The 19,370-nt window shown below is 35.7% G+C and overlaps 1 protein-coding gene across 1 annotated transcript in view; it reads left to right on the top strand.

The window, feature by feature from the left end:
- The window catches only part of LOC137390790 (probable E3 ubiquitin-protein ligase HERC1), a 171,055-nt gene that overhangs the window by 126,309 nt on the left and 25,376 nt on the right, over nt 1–19,370 (top strand). Inside the window, exons 68-75 of the mRNA XM_068077107.1 lie at nt 3,230–3,254; nt 12,705–12,901; nt 13,527–13,632; nt 14,393–14,587; nt 16,585–16,695; nt 16,909–17,034; nt 18,320–18,506; nt 18,974–19,101. Coding sequence (XP_067933208.1) covers nt 3,230–3,254; nt 12,705–12,901; nt 13,527–13,632; nt 14,393–14,587; nt 16,585–16,695; nt 16,909–17,034; nt 18,320–18,506; nt 18,974–19,101 — 1,075 coding nt within the window. The remainder of the gene's footprint in view (nt 1–3,229; nt 3,255–12,704; nt 12,902–13,526; nt 13,633–14,392; nt 14,588–16,584; nt 16,696–16,908; nt 17,035–18,319; nt 18,507–18,973; nt 19,102–19,370) is intronic.

Here is a 19,370-nt window from a genome sequence, read left to right as displayed (position 1 = left end):
CATTCAAAAACCTACTTGAAAGTTTATTTTTATCTTCTATGATTTTCATAATTAGTGGTTTGCCCAGGATCTACTTATTGGCAGGCAAGTGATGCCTTCAGGAAATATTTGAGAACCGAGCTAACTCTTCATTGCCCAAACTTAAGTTGTAGGGAGATGGAGCTGTTGAGAGCTTTCAGTTTCCAGTCTCATGAGGTTGGTTTGTAAAAGGTTATTCTCACAATATGGTTATTGAATCATTCATTCATATTAAATTGACTGTTGCTCGTTTCTTGTGGGCACAGTAAATTACTAGACTGACCTTCTACCAGCATTAATATAGTCTTCTGCCAGGTTATCTGTACTGAGCCAAAATTATTGGCACCAGTCAAATGACCAATAGCAGATGGTGATTATTCTTTCTGCGATTTTACAGCGTTTTATTTGCTAGTATTTGTTTGCAAATTCACAATTTTTGTTACTATTTACTGACATCAGCTATTTCACATTCCATTAGTTAGTGGCCACAATGAGCAAACATAATTACGATTTTTTCGGATGATTTGACATCAATGGTTGCAAACCTGGCAGTATAGATGCTAGCAATCATGAGTTTTTAGTATCTCACAGTTGTACCTAAAAGTCAGTTTGTATGCTAATTAATTGACTATATAGTAAAAAACTGACAACTTAAAATTTTTTATCTATTAAGTCTAGTGTACAAAACAAGATGTGTTTGCTGACTATCATCCCTTCAACTACAAAATCATGCGACCATTCGAGTCTCGCTCCCAGTAGTTGATAACTTCTGTAAGATGATAGCTAAGTTTTTCTACTGTTCACTAAGTAATATTACTCTTTCATGAATGAGACAGAGACTTTCTTTGTAATTTAAGTGCTCCAAGATAGTGAGATCTTTATGATAATGCTGTTTATTAAAGAGAGGGCTGACAGCGTTTATTGCCCAACATTTACCCAACCCTATTACGGTAACTAAATATTGCTCTTAGCTTATTATACAGCTTATGATTACATTACATAATCTTACATTTTTTCTTTGAGTGTAATCTAAGAATAGAACTTCGTTCAACTGAGGATAACTTTACTGATAATCATAATGATTCAGGACTATCCTATAGCTATTCTCAAGAGATATAATATTATACACATAGTAAGGGTTTTTATAGTTTAATATCCCCATTAATACTTGGCGTTAATAGGTGCTTTGGATTTCCTACGTGGTGGTATGCAAATGGGGTGCCTGTGTGAGTTCGGCTTCTAATAGCGTGCCCCTCTTGAGTAGCCAAGTTCAGTAACTTTTGCATAGATTGGGCTGCATAATCATTTGTAATCATGAAATTGGGCAACCTCTTTAGCGGTTACTAAGCAACTGTCTTTAAATGCATTATCAAAAACTGATATCTTTACATAGCATCCGTAGGCTACAACGGCCAAACTTTTATCGTATAACATATGCGTTTGGTGAACGCTAAAAATCTTTGTTGCAATGGTAGGCATATCATCTTCTAATTAATTGAGTGAATGGGTATCAATCGCATATCGTTGAAAGGCACATGTAGGAGATAACACAATTTTATGGAGAGGTTTAGGCCTAAACGACTACTTATTGCTGATCCCTATTCAGCAACAGATATTTATAGATATTTTTACACTACTGGGGTATGTAAAGGGTATGCGAAAGCACCCTTAACTTAAATGTCAAGATCAATATGGCTACGGCCTAGTAGCTTCATTGAGAATGTGACAAGTATGTGTATATTGAGTCTTTTTTGTATTTTTACCTGCGAAAAAGTCTTCCCATTTTTCTTTTTAGGAGACTCAACTTATAACATAATAAAACAATTAATTATACGCGTAGAAGCTTCCTTTCGACTAACCTGGCTTTGCATCCATACTGCAAAGGCTGTGAAGTTCGCTGGTATCCCAATAATGTACCATATTAAGTAAGCATAAACGGGCAGTTGGTCTACCTCAGGAATCAGTTCTGACACAATCTGGTATCCTGACAGCGCACGAACGCTTGTCTCATTAGGAAAGATTGTGTAGTTGGTGCATTCTACGCAGTTAGCGGCTAATTCCATTTTTCAGAGTCAGTTGCTGTTTCTGTCAGCGCGTAAGTTAGCTTACTCGTCCGTGGCTATAGACTGGGTTGGCGTGCTCTTTAATGTATGTAGTTCCTGGAGTCGTTCTAAATTATGTCTGATACGTCAAATCAATAATATGGAGTTGCAGACTAGTGTTTTAAATCTTCCATGCAAACAATCCGTTCCCATTCGTATTTCTTGAAAGCGCAGACTAGAATGCTGTAGAACACTATTGAATTCATATTTACCATTTGTTTAAAGGTATGAATAGACTGCATTGGCGCATGCCAATTATTCCATCAACCAATAAAAACATTAGTTTGCGCGAGATTAGCCAATTAAAGAACATACATTACATTATCATATGAATGCAGAAGATCTATCCGGGCATGTGATTTATCAGTGCTATGCTCACATGGCCAATATTAAGGCTTAGCTAGCGTTAGATAACCATAAAGGTGTTACCTTTGGCAATGTTGCCAGTGATATGGCAAGCTCAAGTCGCGTGTTAACAAATCTCTTGTATCAACTGTAAATTGGAGGTTTTATTGACTGCGCTTGTGATAATTTGTGGGAATTTCTGTAGTGGGATGACAATTTCTGTGGTTGCACATCATTTTGTATTTATTAGTGTTATCATCTGGTCATTAATGTACTTGTGTGGGTTTCAGTCTGTTTATAATCAATTTTTAAATATGGCCGACAAGCCAAGCATTACCTGTTTCATCTTGAATTTAATTGTTAAAAGTTAAATGATTCAGTTCCACCAAGTGCTTGCACAAATTGTTCAATAACTTGCCAAAAAAAATTTCTTGTTTTTGAGAGGGTTGACTCTAAAACCCACAGGTGTCCTTTAGTGGGATATTGCCGAAGCGGAGGCCGGGCCATAGGGTACACACACAGAAAACAACAGAGGTCCACGTAGTTGTGAGCAAAAACAAAAGTATCCATCCAAATATCTCACCAATCCGATGAGCATCACACACAAAAACTAAACCAATTGACAGGACTATCCATCATGTCAAAATATTCCAAGTTTCAAGTCATGTCTTGTACAACTCACCTTATGGTTTCTTAAAACTTGTCTCCAAGTCCCTATTAATTTGAGACTGTCCGATTGCTGTTTTCTAAATGATCGCTGCTAGCCTAGCGTCCAGCTTCAACACCTCGGTAACTACCGGGGAAACATTCGGGAGCACTCAGTGATGCCCCGATAGCTACTGAGGTGTTGAAGCGGGACGCTAGGCTAGGCTCAGGCCCGTATTCCCTGGGGTGGCTGGCCGGCTGAGCCGCCCTAACTTATTAGGAACTTTCCGCGGCTAAGTACAGTCAAAGTCGGATAACTCGCCTTCGGATAAAATGTAACATTTCATCTCAAACCCAAGGTTAACTCGAAGGGATTTGTTTGGTCCATTCCCACGCAATGATAAATTGCTTCAGATAACTCGACCTCAACATCATTTATTCGAAAAGTTATTTGCCCAACGGCTATGGAGATGGTTTTTATCGCTGTGGAATATCACTTTATTCCAAGCCATAGAGACGAACATCAACTTTTAGCAGTTCTTATTCGTCATTATTATCATCATCAGTGGCAAAATATTTTTGTTAACGACCTTCATAAAGGTTTGCAAAATATCAAGTTTTACCAAACATCCACTTGGCCATGTCCCATCAAAAGCGTGGAAACCTCCGTATGAACTCAAAATAAAATCGGCAAAATTGATCTTTGTTAAAATGCTCAAAAGAAAAAAGATGTCTTTTTTCTGAGCATTTTAACTGTGGTCAAGTTTTGCCTATTTTAATTTAAAAACGTCTCGTCAGTCGCATCACCTAAAACAAAACAAATCTCAACAAATAGAAAAATGTTGATACTTTCCGATAAAATTTTTTAAAACTTCACATGAGAGGCCTGGCTGAGGCCGTACAAAGAGAAACCTGTTGGGGGCTTACACCGCCCCCCTCAACACCCCCAGGTGTTCATAACTAATCGCCTAACATTAGCCGCTCCAACTTGCAACCAGTGAATACAGGCCTGGCTAGGCTAGCAGCGACCATTCAGAAAACAGCAATCGGACAGTCTCAAATTAATAGGGACTTGGATACAAGTTTTGAGAAACTATAAGGTGAGTTGTACAAGACATGACTTGAAACTTGGAATATTTTGACATGATGGATAGTCCTGTCGATTGGTTTAGTTTTTGTGTGTGCTGCTCATTGGGTTGGTGAGATATTTGGATGGATACTTTTATTTTCGCTCATAACTACGTGGACCTTTGTTGTTTTTGTGTGTGTGTACCCTACGACCCGGCCTCGGCTTCGGCAATATCCCACTAAAGGACACCTGTGCTAAAACCTATGTTACTAAATTGCCTAAAGTAAGCGTACCTTAAGAGCTACAAGGAAGCACCTTATCAGGGTGTATCCGCTTGAAGGAAATTACTAATACTGAAAAGTTCTTGACACTTGTCTACACTTGTCACTAATGGAAAGCTAGAGTCCCATTCACTTAAGATAGTCAAGAGACAAATTTCTTTAGTCCCTTGTGACAGAATTGTAAGAGATGCGGGGGTTATAGCTCTTTAACCACTTAGCATTCTCTTGACATCTACATCTTGACCTTCTATCTCACTCTCTCGCTCTCCCTCTCGCTTAGACTACCACAGATACAAGTGCTGAGTTGGTCAAGCAAAGAGCTTTTTCAGCAGCTAGCATGTAGCCTCATTTTTTAGGATTTAGTCGTTGTCATGCGCTCATGGGCAATGTAGATGCTCTTCTTGCTTATAACAATCCATTCTTACATTACTGCTTCGTGTAATAGCATTCTTATTCGGTCATGGTTGAACTAAGGTTAATAGAATGGCAGTGATAGAATCTCAAGTGATATGGCGTCTTCAATAGCTATCCATATGTTTTTGATATAGTGTTGTGTCTGAGCTATACTTGATGGCATTTTCTTATGATTATCCTTGTCTCTTTGTCAGCTCTCAAAGGATAACTCTGGTATCTTGTACATGAAGTAAGGTGTAGCCCGTGTCGATAGTGCCTATTTCAGCACTTTTGTAATATACTGGGACATTCTAGCATTCATTCATGTTAGTGGTAAGTGATACGGTGAGCTTTTTCAAGTGTACAATGTCATGTATGATATGACAAAATTTTGCTTTCAACTGGTTAACCTTTTATTAACTAATTTTCACCATAAATTTTAATGTGTCAGGATCTCTGAGGCCATAGTTATTGGTAAGATCAGTCAAAGACTAAAAGTTCCATTAATGATATTGATTCCGGTTATGTAGCTCTTTTATTAGTCAAAACTTATGACATACTTTTTTTTAATCATCTTTTGCATATACTTGCCCTATATCTCATTTGGTATGACTGCAAGATACTCCCAATTTTGTGACAGTAACAGATATTTTCCTTCAGAGTTACGTCCTCCCACCTATCAACCACGACCACATTCAACTCTCAACCTAATGTCGCATCACCCGCTGTGTTGCTGTAGCTGCGGTGCAATATATTTGTTACTCAATTTGACAAAATGCAGCTTCATTGGGACTTGCAAGAGTAGACACAACTTCATGGTAGATTTTTACACATTTTTACATTACATATTTAAAAATGGGCCCTAGGAAATGTTTGCAATGTTTTTGAAGTGGCAAGGTTTTTGCGCAAATACACATACGCACTTGAAAATTATCAATAACTGATTATCAATTATCAATAACTGATCAGTTCTATGCTATAGCCTATGGCTACTGGTGTAGTTCAATTAATCCATGCAAGGTGGGATGCCTGGTGAGTTCCTGAGTGAGAAAGGCTTTTTTAGCAATGGCGTGTTGACTTTTGCTCAATACTCAAATGATTTTAGTTGGCATGATCGATTGTTATGTCAAAGATTAATTAGTTGTGAAAAGTGTTTAAAATTTGTATCCAACAACATTAATTTTTTAAAGAATTCACGAAAGAGGTCTTTGTCAGTAAAGCCAAATGATGAGAGCACAATTATACCAGTAATTAGAGTCAACTTCTTAAGTTTAATTCTGTTTTGTTGAAGTATTTATACAAGTAGACAATAGATAATATATCTATACAGTTTTGTAGCGTACTTCTAGCTAAGTATTTGTTCCTTATCCATATTTGAATCTCAACAGGCATTTTTATTGATGCCGTATGGCGAGCAAATTCAATAATGAGGGGATGGAAAAAACATCGTGTTCCACATTGTAAGGTAAAAACCGTAAAACAGGGACATCGTAACACGAGAGTGCACTGTATTAAGTTATTGCAGAAGCGCAGTCGAGTGCAAGTTTATGTATCTTGTGCATTTGTTTATAATTAGTTTACAATATCTTGCACATTTACCTTTTAGTTTACAATTTTGTGAACATCGACATTAATTAGTTTGTAATATCTTGTGCATCTATACCTATTAGTTAATAATGCCTTTAAGATTATAGATATACGAACATGAAAAGATAATTCAGCAATGAAATACATGTAGGGGAAATATTTATTAGAAATTAGAAATCTTTTTTTAATTGCGCCATACGATTTGTTTGCCACTAGAAGTGCAGTTTAAAGCTATATTTATCAGATGGCCATGATTGTTTCGGACGATAGTTAAAAGTTTTAGCATACATATATAATTAAAGAAAAAGTAAATTATGTTTTTTAACTTGATTACTAAAAGTGTAGGATTATCATAAAATATGTAATAGATTAATTGAGGACGATTTCAAATGGTTGGAACACTATAATTTTAGTCGGTTGTTGAAAGAAATAAGAATTGTCTAGTTAACACAATTAGCTTTTAAAAATTATATTTGTTCATTAAAAATGGTTCAGGAAAAGGCATCACTTTACTTGAAACCATTTCAACTCTCCTTATCTTTACCAGAAGTAACAAATTTAACTAAAGGTTATTTTGTTTTGACCAACTTTAAAGTTTTTGCTTGTTTGTTACGGCGTCCTGAGTTAGAAACATTCAGTTTGAAAATGCCAATAAAGCTTTGTAAAGCTTCATTTATCGAGAGCACGCTGAAAGTGGTATAACAAGAAATTTACAGAAAGCAAAAGCATCAGTTTCGTTTTTTGTCACTTGGCTCATATTGGGTGATAGCGTGTGTCTAGATCATCTGGTTATGTATTAGGCCAGTAGTGTCCAAGCTTTCCTTCTTACAAGATCACCTTTTTCCAGATTTTTGCTACTAGTGATCCCACACAAGTAAAAAAATTCATGAATGTAATTTTAGTATTCTTAGATTTGTTACTAAAACACAAAATAACTAACTAGAAACACAAAAACATTAAAACTAGAACACCAAATTTACTTATAAGGCGCAGGCTTGATTTACATTTGCGCACCTTGTTTGTTTGAATCGCTAGAGATACTATTCCGTAGAGCAGGCAACTCTATTTCATAAACATTCAGAAAATAAACATTGGATGACAATGCTAGCCAATATTGAATATCGAGAGCCACATAGAAATGCAGCTATATGAAAAAAATAAGCTGAAAGAAGTTGCGAGTGCATAAAAATAACATGACTTGAAAACGGAAAAAGTTAAAATAACATGTTCACAAAACACTGGTAAGTAAACTATGGCTCACTCGACAGTAGAATTAGTAGATAAAAATACAAGAAAGAAAATAGGCAAGGAGTTTTTTGTTTTCTTAAAGCTTATCTAATACAGTGATCCTTCGCTATATCGAGGTTCATCTTTTGTGGCTTCCCGGATTCTTTTTTTACAATGGATTATGCTCTGAATCCTGATTGGTTCAGGGGCTTTACAGTTGTCTAAAAGTAAAATATTGATGCTGTAGTGTATTGTTTTTTCACTTGTCAGTTTTTCGTTTCTGTACATTTTGCCAAATTTACGTTTGCAAATTTTTTTCGTGACTAAACTTACAATGTCGAAGAAACATTTTGCACCAACAAATGGGCCTCCAGACGCGCAAAAGAGGCCGAGGAAGATGCTATTGCAGAAAAAGTTACACTTCTGAACGCGTTAAAGGAAGGCGGAAGCTATGCGGCTGAATAAATAAATTTTCAGTTCGTTTCATAAAGAAGGAGGAAAATGATATAAGGACATCATCAGCAATATTAATTACCAAGATTAAAATTATTGTTTTTTAAACAAATCTTGGGCCTTAAAGGAGGTTTTGTTTTTTGGTTTCATTCTATGGTACAGTATTGCATTGTAAGATAATACAAAAATAAAGCTGGCTGCTTCACGGATTTTACTTATCACGGGTTATTTTCGGAACGCAACTCCCACGATAAACAGGGATCGTTATATAAGCAAAAATTAGCTTAGGCAGCGTTTGATGACTCGATCAAAGTGTCATCTATTTACGAATGATGAAAACGTCATCTAGAAGCAGGCATTATTGACATGGCTTGGACTGAAGGAATGAACTATGGGAGTTGAGTAACATCGCTGACACTTATACATAGAGGAATAAGAAAGGTAATCAAATAAATATAAATGAAGAAATATGTGATTTGACTTAAACATAATAAATGATATTTTTATACATGCAATGAAATTATCTGTTAATTGACAACTGACAACTGAACCACACATATGAAATAGTGAGTATCCAATGAATTGATATACTTTCTCATGCCGGAATGAAATTTGGAATGAAATTTGTAAAGTCCTATCTTTTCAGTGGAAACTTAAACACGTAATGGTAATGATAGTAACTAAGGAAATCTGTTCAAGGTATGAAGTTCATATAAGTATGGAAGGTTTTAATTGAATAAGTGATGGTCAGTTTTGATTTTAGGAAATCCACCTCATCTTTTAAAATTTCTCTTGATGTGTGACAACTGTTTTCGATATTAAGTTTAAACAATCATGTGTGAACTATATTATATTAGCTATTGGATCTCTAAGCAATAATCACTTACATAGTAAGTTTACTGACACAGAATTTAATAGGAATAATTCAGCCGCTGTCGGTTTTATAGACAGTCTGTTTAAAGTGGCATGCGCATTAGCTATAGTCGACTTTTAGAAATCGATCAATTTCTGTGCCAACCAACTTTTAAGATAAATGATAACTTCGACTAATATAGTAAATGCTAATTTTCATTTATAATTTCTTCAATTGTCATTGGCTAAGCGTAACAGTTGTATTTTGATGTTATCTGTTGACACAGTTTTTTTGTTTTACTAAATGTTTATTATGTTCTCATCATTTGTTTTGGATATTTCCTTCAGTTTTTAAGCTTGGCCAGTTCCAAGCTACTTGTGAACTTTTAAAGTTTCGCAAATCGCAGTTGTGCAAAAGCAGCCAAATTTTATTTACAGCCGTTTTCTGTTAGAAACACGCAAATGGCTTTTTGGTAGGTTTGCTGAGTCTGTTTCTATCTCCCCTTCTTTTGCTAAACGTTAATGCTAAGCTTGCTGCAATTGCCTGTTTTTTACTTCCTACAAAAAAGCGGTTTTTATCTATAATATTTTGCACCCTCAGAAATTTTTTAATTTACTACATCATGACATAGTTAGTTTCTGCAGGTTTAAAGTTCAGTAGTTTTTTCCCAACTTCCCATATCATTTTAATTGATAAGTAATATTTTGGACAATGCTAAAATTAGATTGACATGCACACAAATCACTGTGCTACTTTCATCCATACTGAGATTTTTCATTCCTTTTTACTGTAAAACTGGATAAATTATGCCTTGAATAGGATAAGATTCATTAATAGTTATAGTAACCTACATATATATCGCCTACCTAATCTTGCTTACCAAACCTCTCAGATGTCGTTTGTAAACAATATCGCTGGATCGCATTGTCTGTATTTTTAGTGATCAACTGATTTTTAATTATCCTAATGGCTAGGTGTAATAGCACTATCATTTCTAAAGATTTTGGCACAGGCAAAGCATCTGGAAGTTTGGCAGCATTCTATTACCTTGGCAGCGAGTGTTTTTATTTATATATTGTATGGTAAATTCCTCATCGGTAATCTTCAGTAGTTCCGTATTAAGTGTTCGTGAAGAGTTCGTATTGAGTCACGGATGTTAATGACAACTGGCACAGAAATTATCAACAAGCATAGACAACAGTTTGTAGTAGTAGAGTAGTTCACTATTTAGCAATATGTCCGCCATGGCTGGAGCAATGAGACGGAAGGTAATATATATAATTTTCATGTCTTACAAAATGTTCTCTAAAATTGGAATGTAAGAACAAACCAAAATTATAAATAAAACGACACACTCTAATATACAGCACTCGTAAGGGAGCGATTGTCAAACAGTAATTGGTAGATTAAATACATGTAGCGTATGTATGATTATAGAACAGTACTCCGTAGTTAGGGCGAATTGAAACAAATAGACGATGTGACAATGAATTTACATTATGATACAACAGCCAGATCCGTAGAAGCAACACGGATAATAAAGTTAGCACTTGTGCTCATTTCACTTGGAGTTATGTAGGTGCAGTTTTTATGCCCTGCGGGCACATCAGTCAGAGCTAGAGGGAACACCGATACTGAGGGCGTTACCAAATTTAGGGATCAAGTTCTACAGCTACCGTGCTCGAGAATGCATGTAACTTTAGCCGGCCAATACTCAAGGTTAGTGTTAAGAGTGTGACGCCGTGGCACAAGAAAAATTCACAAAGAAATAATAAATGATATAAAAATTGATACTGTAATTTTATAAAATATATCAGTAATTCTAAATAATAATTCCTAGTACAGCGGGTCCCTTCTATACGACATTAGTTTGTTCTGGTGTTGGGATCATAAGGCGAGAATATTGTATGGAGGGTTATAGAAACCTATAGTAATTATCTAATGCAAACCTCCTGGTGAAAGCAGCAAAATTTTATATGCGTTCTGTTCATATTAAAAATCAGTAGCAACATAGTATGTTAACCTTAGTAGCTATACAGTTACGTACAGTAACTTTAGTGTATTTAATGGCTATGATCTGCAATAAAATGTAACATTACAAAGCACAATGTGCAGTATGCATCGACGGGAACTCTTACCTTCGAGGCAGGCGTATAACATAAACGTTGAAGTTGACTTGAATGATTTTAGCTTACTAAACACTTACTTAAAGCTAAGTTTTAGCATGTATTCTTAACTATTTTACTGAACTGCAACTTTTTCATCTACTAAAATTTTATCACCTACCTGTTTCCGGTTTGGTTTTTACTATAACTAACAACAAATAACACCAAACTGAGCAAGATCGAGCATCTTATCTCTTTCATTAATTATTAGAGGGACTTCGACAAATAGCATGTTGGCATATTTGTCATTCCGAGGTAATCAGCACACTGACTTCCAAATTTATATTTTGAGAGAAATTTTTTGTTGGTATTGCATGGTGAAAAATATTTTGCATGGAGAAGGCGAAAAATCATCATATTCTGTATCGTAGAGAGAAAAATTTATCTTATAACGGTCATCGTAATCTGAGGGCGAACTGTAATCTTAATGTTCGTTTGCAGTATCAGCTTTTAAATGTTAGTACGTAATCTTGTGGTATCATGACTTGTCTTGAAAAATAACACACTTCACTGGCCACTGATGCCAACACACCACACTAGAATTGCTGACTGCTGACTGCAGTGATCACTGATGTCAATGCAATTACTAAAACTAAACCAATGCCAAAACTAAACACTGGAATTACTAATCGCTAATGGCAGAGATTCTGCTTCAACAGTCATCTTAGACAAATCACCGTGAAAATGTTGTCTTAGCTGTCCAGGATTAGGTGCTCTTAGATTGCCTTTGGAGCCTCTACGCTGAGGAAGTATGCGATTGGGGGACACCTAAGGTTTTTATACAAAAAATCCCATTGAGTATTCCACACACTCATAGGAGATTTTGATACTTTTTGACTTAAGCTACATGTTAACTGAGTTGGGTAAGATGCATTGATAGCATCAACAAAGGTATGGCCCTAAATCTTTATAAATATTTTAATGTCTGTAGGCTATAATAAGATAATGCTTTATTTATAAGTAATTCGTTCGGAATGTGCTAAAAGTGTTTCATTGTATTCGTTCATGGGTCATTGTTGAAACAATTACTGTGTAGGTCCTGTATGACTGAGATGAGCATGTAGAGGATAACTCCAAGTTTGTGGATATGTCTCATTCAACTTTTTATATTTTTTGTATGCCATCACGCAAACTCTTCTAGGGTATGCCTATGCTCATTTATTTTATTAGTTCAGTTCTATCTAGTCAGTGTGCAATACATTGAGCAATTTGCTGGAGGCTGACAACATATGTGGTGATACATTTGTTAACACTAGGCTATTAGCTCAGCAAAATTTTTGGATTTAAAAGATAACACACGTAGTGCAATAGGAGGTGCAAAAAGTAGCTTGGTAATGAGTGACGAACTTGTGTAATTATGAAATATATCATTGTTGTTTTATGACACATCCTTTTTCAATTTTTAGCTCTGATGGCGCTCACAAATTTTAATCAACTTTTGCATAGCGCCTACGTTAAATGTAAATGTTTTTCATCAATCACAAATTGCCAAGCGATTGCGTATTTTGATTAAAGATTTTGGCTTGAAGCTAAGTTGGCAATATTGTTAATATGCTGTAGGGGGAGATAACTGGACTGCTCTGGGATCCTACAGGTCACTTGCTCGCAACTAGCGGCTTGAACTGCAATGTTCTCAAGATTTGGCAGATCGGACCACAGAGTATGCAATTGGTTCACAGTCTGGCCCATGAGTCGCTTGTAACCTGTATTCTGTGGTGCCCTATACTTATACTTGAAGAGAGCACAAGGCTTGTCATTGCCAGGTAGTTATCTTTGGTAGTACCCTTTCATTGCTCCTCATCACTCTTCATTGCTCCTCATCGCTTTGCAGTCTGTAATTGTTCTTTTAAACATACAGTATGTTCAGTTTACTGTACTGCAAACTCAACATGCACGTTGAGTTTACAGTACAGGAAATATATTTATAAATTTTATTCATATAAATATATGAACTATTAATTATTATGATATTATTATCTGTGTTATTAAATATTATTTATATTATTGAATATTTATATAATATTATTGAATATTTATATAAATTTATTTATGTGTTTGTAAAATTTTCATTGTATTTTGAAATCTACTGTTTGTGTATTTTACAGTCAATTCTAATTTGTAGATGAACATGTTTTTGATTTGTAAAATCTTAAGATATCCCGCTTCATTTCGATTTCGGCTACAAATGTTATTAATTCCAATTTCACATTTTTTTCCAACATAGTGAATGCATGTTTCCCAAAGCTCAGTAAGTCTTTTCAAAGGTCATGTGTATTTCCACTTGAATGAGCTAAAAAGCAACAGCAGCAGATTGTTTCTTAAGCAAGGGGAAGTTTTTTATTTTTGAACTTTAACCTGTTTAATAAATCAACCATGCAACCTTTGCAGTGGATGTGCTGACGGTCTGATTACCATATGGTCAGTGCCACAAGTTTTATCAGACGACCTCCTTTACAAGCCTGCAGGGGTAGGGTTGGCAACGGATGGGCTAGAGGTTAGTTGAGTTACAGACCAATAATTATTGTTAATCTATCAAATGATATATTTGAGGAAGCTCACATTCTGTTCCTTGGCTTTTTATAACAAGATTAACTTTTTTAAAGTTCCAGCAAATTGCATCGATCTACAGGCAGTATGGAAAGCATTACTCATTAAGCTCATGTACTTTACGCAAATGGCCAATGCTACTGGAGTGCTGTTTGTTTATGTTTGTTTAAAAGGGTCTATCACATGTGAAATCACAGGTGTCTATGTGCGTAAGACGAGTTAATCGCTATCGTTCTAAAATAAAACCTTAGTGTTATTAAGTATTGTATGGTTTTAAAACATTGTTAAAACCATTGTTAAAGCATTGTCAAGTTGTATCGCATCATGGATGGTGCCATATGGAACATGTAATCTTTGCTAAAACTCGGCAGTTTGAAAATTGGGTGAAATTTGCCACATGTCATACTTACCATCACACATTCTCACTTATCAGGCTATGTTATCATTGATCCCTGTATTTTATTGCTTGCCATATAAAATAAACTTTAACTATATATAACATATAATATAACTTTAACTGGCTGATGGTTACAGCCTTCTGGAAAATTTTCTTAATCAATCAGAGACATGTACTATGATTACTTTTCTCTGTAAAGCATCACCTAACAAGCTTACGTAGTATGTTGTAGCGGGTTATGCTATTCTCATGGCTGCACGGCATATGCCCCACTACGCTGCACCAATACAAATTATCATGTGCCCCATAGAATGAAGAAAAATGGAGAACAACTCGTAGTAAGCACCCACCACCAACTGGTGCCTTTCCAAATGATGATGAGCACCATCTGCACATGTCTTTAAAAGGCCACCACAGAAAAGTCACATCTCTCTTCTTTTCTCCCAACACTCTTATGCTTGCCTCCGGTTGTGCTAGTGGATGGTTAAACGTTTGGTCCCTACCTGTGAGTACATAATGATTAGTTTGAGAACCTACCTGTGAGTACATAATAATTAGTTTGAGGACCTGATGGTTAATCTGAGCAAAATGTGCTTTTCTCAAACTCATCTAGTTAAATTACATTTGAATGTTATGCTCACCTAGTTCAGTAAATATTACTGCTGCAAATACCATTTTAGATATTATTATAAAACCTCTAATTGAACGCCACCTCTATTTGACCACCACTAAGAGAAAAGTTGAAAAATAGAGCACCACTCTCTATTTGAACGCCACTTCCATTTGACCGCCACCTCCATTTGTCCGCCACTTTTACTATCTTTGATCTTTATAAACCCATAATATCAAGTGATCAGTAGAAAAGTGTCCACAAATTCGTATTAATAATGAATGGCTTACATTAATAACAATCAATTTTCTTGTTGTCCAACTCCGAAGCTTTTTATTTTTTTTCATTAAAACTTTGAAAGCAACACCAAAGAAATAATCAATAACGGTCTCAGGCTAATTATAGTAGTTCCTTGTTTAATGCGATCTTTCTACTTCGAGGTAGCCTACATATACATGTATAAAAAACGGTTTAACTTCTTCGTTGGTAGATGAACTTTCAAAAAACGCCATAGAAATAATTAATATCTGTTTCAGGCTAATATTAGTTCCTTGTTTAACATAGTCTTCCTACTTCGAAGTAGCCACATATATAAAATATTGTTTAAATTCACGATGGTAGATGAACTTTCAAAGCAATGCCATAGAAATAATTACTGTCTCAGGCTAATAGTAGTTCCTTGTTTATCGCGGTCTTAATACTTCGAAGAACATGCATATAAAAATGGTTTGCAAGTCTTGGGCCAAAGGTTACATTTAGTGAGCAAACTTTTACGCATTGCATTTGTGCTAAATGCAGCGTGTAAAAGTTTTGCTCTGCCTAAAAATTGTTTGGACACTAATATCGACTAGTTCAGCAGTGCAGAAGAAATGTTGAGGCCAGAAGATATCGTGGGAGGTATTGACAACTAGAAGAAGTTTATTCCATCGAAAGCAACAATCAGAACGCAGCTATTCGAGAAAACGATTGAAATAATTATTTTTGTTTTGAAAATGTAAATTTTTGTATCTGCATTTATAAATAAGTATGGTTCGTTTATGTCACTTGTTCATGAATATACATTTGTATCATTTGATAGATTATCATTATATAACTTATAAATATGCAGATTTATAGCATGTTATTTAATAGCGTCCTTACGGCTATCTTAACACGGCTTACAATGGATCAATGCTCATAACTCCACTTCTATTGCACATAAAAAGCTAGTTTTGGCTGCAAACTGTAGCAAACATATCAATGTGTGCAATGAGCTTTTATGCAACATTGTAAAGTATACATGTAAAATAAAAATACGTCTTAAATTCAGGATGAAATAAAAATTGGATAGCCTACAAATTGCAAAGAAGGACACAGGCTATAATATCATTGCAAGTCAATTGCAAGCAATAGATATCAACAGTTACTGGTAGAGATATTTCTCATTGCATAGAGTTTCTCATTGCATATTTATTAAGAGATCTTTTACAAGTTGTATGTAAGTTAGTAGAATTATTGCATGAAAGGGTTTAATATCGCTCCACCAGAGAAAAGAGAACAAAATATAGGCGACTGTCACTTTGCCCATAATAGGGTTAAATTTATTTTCCCAAAATTTTGACAAACCATTTGAAAAATACAACGCCAGCCTCTATTTGAACGTCACCTCCAATTGACCGCCACTATTAATAGAGGAAGAGTTGAGAAATAGAACGCCATGGCGTTCAATCAGAGGTTTTACGGTATCTCCATTTTCTCAAACAGCTGTTGTTGGTCTCGTGATCGTGCCTTCCTCATGTGATTTGTGATAATCACTATCTACTGTTTACATAAGTCAACAACTTTGCAAAACATAGAAAGTTGTGATCAAGCTTTAAAATTCACTGCTGTTTCTTCTCATTCATGTTGACCAGGATGAGTCCATCCTTCAGACAACAATGTTTGGAGGACCGATATGTCAGCTGCTTTGGTTCTCTGCCAGCCCTTCCAAAATGTCCTTGGCAGTCTGCTTTGGTCGTAGTGTGGTAAGGTCTTTGAGATTTCTCATTACGGCCATTTACGGACAAGGTGCACTGTTGTTGGCTGGAAATGATGTTGTTTTACCAATATTTGACTTTTCAGCACTGTCTTTCCATAAATTGATCACTGATTGATTATTGAGTGCTAATTTACTTTCAAGTGGTACAAGGTATGTTGACATGTCTCTTTTGACGGCTTGTTTTTTCCCTTTCTGCCAGGTAGTTAAGTTGCTCAGCTATGACATGCGGAGCTTTGAAGCCAACCGTATTCCTGCCTTATGTCGCAAAACTTTGAAAGGCAGTCGACAACACCTTCTTCCAATTCACCAAACTCCTTGTCTTCAGGTAACTTGTCTGAAGCATTTGCCAAAAAGCTTATTTTTAAAACTTCATCAAAAGTTTTTGCTTAGTTAATGATTAACTAGTGCAATAGGTACCATGTAACCCCGCATATAAGCCTATCTCGCATATGAGCTGACTCTGGAAAAATAACCCTACAATCACGGCATTTATAAGATTTAAGATTACATATAAGCTGAACCTGTAAATCGTAACACCCCGTGCGTACCTGTCAAAGCAAATGCTTGCGGAAATGGAGCGGTTTTTACAGGCTTAGTACAAAAGTTTTTGATTGGTGAGTAGTTGTATAATTAGCCTATCATGTCTCTGCTTAATCAAAAGGAAACGATCATCTGTTTGCATTGAGCCAATGGAAAACATGTTTGCATCTAATGCTGACTGTAGTTTCGCTTTGCAAACACATTTTATAGCCATTTCTTCTTCGCGGTGATCAGACGCATTGCAGCTACGTAGGTTTCACAAATTGTACGTCAATGTACCTCTGTTGATTATCTATTGGGCAATAGTAGTCGTGAGAGTGAGTACTTATTTTTAACAGTAATAATATTGCTGTAAGCTATGGCAATAAATCGTTTGACTCGGAACTTGTCAATAGTATGAAGAGGACAAAAAGCGCTTCAATTCATTCTGCAAAACATTTGCGGCCTTTTTATGGCATCAGATGAAGAACAACTTTAGGCTGATTAATCTCGTCAAATTTTATGACAACTTATATGTGCCAGTGTCAAATATTTAGTTTACTGAATATTAGTTTCTGTAAAAAAATTATTTGGTAGCCAAAGAGTTAATGGTATGGTAACCATTATTGTTATGTTGTCCTTTTATTAATAAAGCTGAGTTAAAGATTTGAGTTGTAGTTGTTGAAATTAAGTTAGCCTAATGACATTTCAAGTACTTTTAATCAGAGTCACATGCGTATCAGCCGAACCCCTTAGTTTGGTAGCTTCTTTTTGCGTTCTAAAATCGGCTCAAATTTGGGGTTATATGGTTATTATAAAGACTGATTAGCATTCTTTATTTAATTTTTAGCAGATTTTTTATTAAGTCTGTGAGAGAAGCAAGTTAGTTATTCACACCAATTTATAAAAGTTGCTTTTTGACTAAAAAATTGTGTACAAAATTGAGAAAAAATAGGTTTCATACAAGTGATATTTGTTGATACTACAACAATTGAAGATGTAGTTTTTAAACAGAGTGCTTTATGCAGTTCTTGTGTTTCTTGATTCACCCTTTTACAGTCGTAGCTATTATATTGCCAATTGTTGTGTAGGGGTTCTTCATGCTGTTGCCTAAGATCTTGCAGTCACAGTACTCATTTGAAAAGCCTCTTGTGGCTGGCGGTGAGCAACTGGTCCACAGCTCTCTGCTTCACTCTCTCTGTTCTATCGCCATAGGGCTAGGCCTTATTGAGGCTCTTTGCCTCCAAGTTAATTCTCTCGCTGAATCAACCGCTGAGGGTAAGTTTAGCTCAGCTGCTTCACCGAGTTACCTGACATAAATGAGCTTATTGCAGGACAATAAGGTTAAAGTCGAAAGCATGCTGTAGGCAGAGTAAAAAGTGTTACAAATTGCTAAGTAATCTTTTGTCTTTTTTACAAAGCATGTAATACAAATTGTATATCTTTTAATATTCATTTTGATACATTTTGAGGCTCTCTGTATTCTTTGAACAAACATCTACAAACTGATTCTGGCACATATGGTTGTAGTGGTAATAGCTGTGATCTCTCGCGCTTATAGACAATACCTCTCACATGCTAAGTTTTTTATTTGATAGTTTGTCATATAAAAGCTTATCACTTCATATTAATAAAAAGTACTCACATATGAAAGCTGCTGATGTAGCTAATAGAGCTCATGGGTTAAAGTAAATTAATTGCTACAATTTCTTCTTAGACTTCTTGGTAGTCTGCACTTGTTGTAGAGGGTGGTGTACGGGAGCCTCTCCCCGATTGGCAATGGCTCTACTCGTACCATGAGGCAATGAGTGCAGCGGAAGCGCTTTACAGCAAGAAGCCTCTTCCAACCTCACTTACCCAGGGGCTCGAGGATGTAAGTGAAACATCTGCACTTTCTGCCATTCTAGAGATTTCTTACTAGCTCACCTGTTTATTAATTGGTATAGAGAATGCTTAGTGATTTGTTCAGCATCGAAACTGATCGATATTTGCATCATCTCCTTATTTAGTACTCTGTGGCAGCTAACCTTTTGTTTACAGTTTGTCAGTGCGTGCTTGCCTATTATCAACCTGATAGAGTTATATTTGTTTAAGCTATGCACCTCCCTAAGTACTGCTAAAAGCAGCATTCTTGAACCACCA

This window comes from Watersipora subatra, chromosome 3 (genome assembly GCF_963576615.1).
Source record: "Watersipora subatra chromosome 3, tzWatSuba1.1, whole genome shotgun sequence".
Taxonomy (NCBI): domain Eukaryota; kingdom Metazoa; phylum Bryozoa; class Gymnolaemata; order Cheilostomatida; family Watersiporidae; genus Watersipora; species Watersipora subatra.
This window is presented reverse-complemented; position numbering and strand designations above follow the sequence as displayed.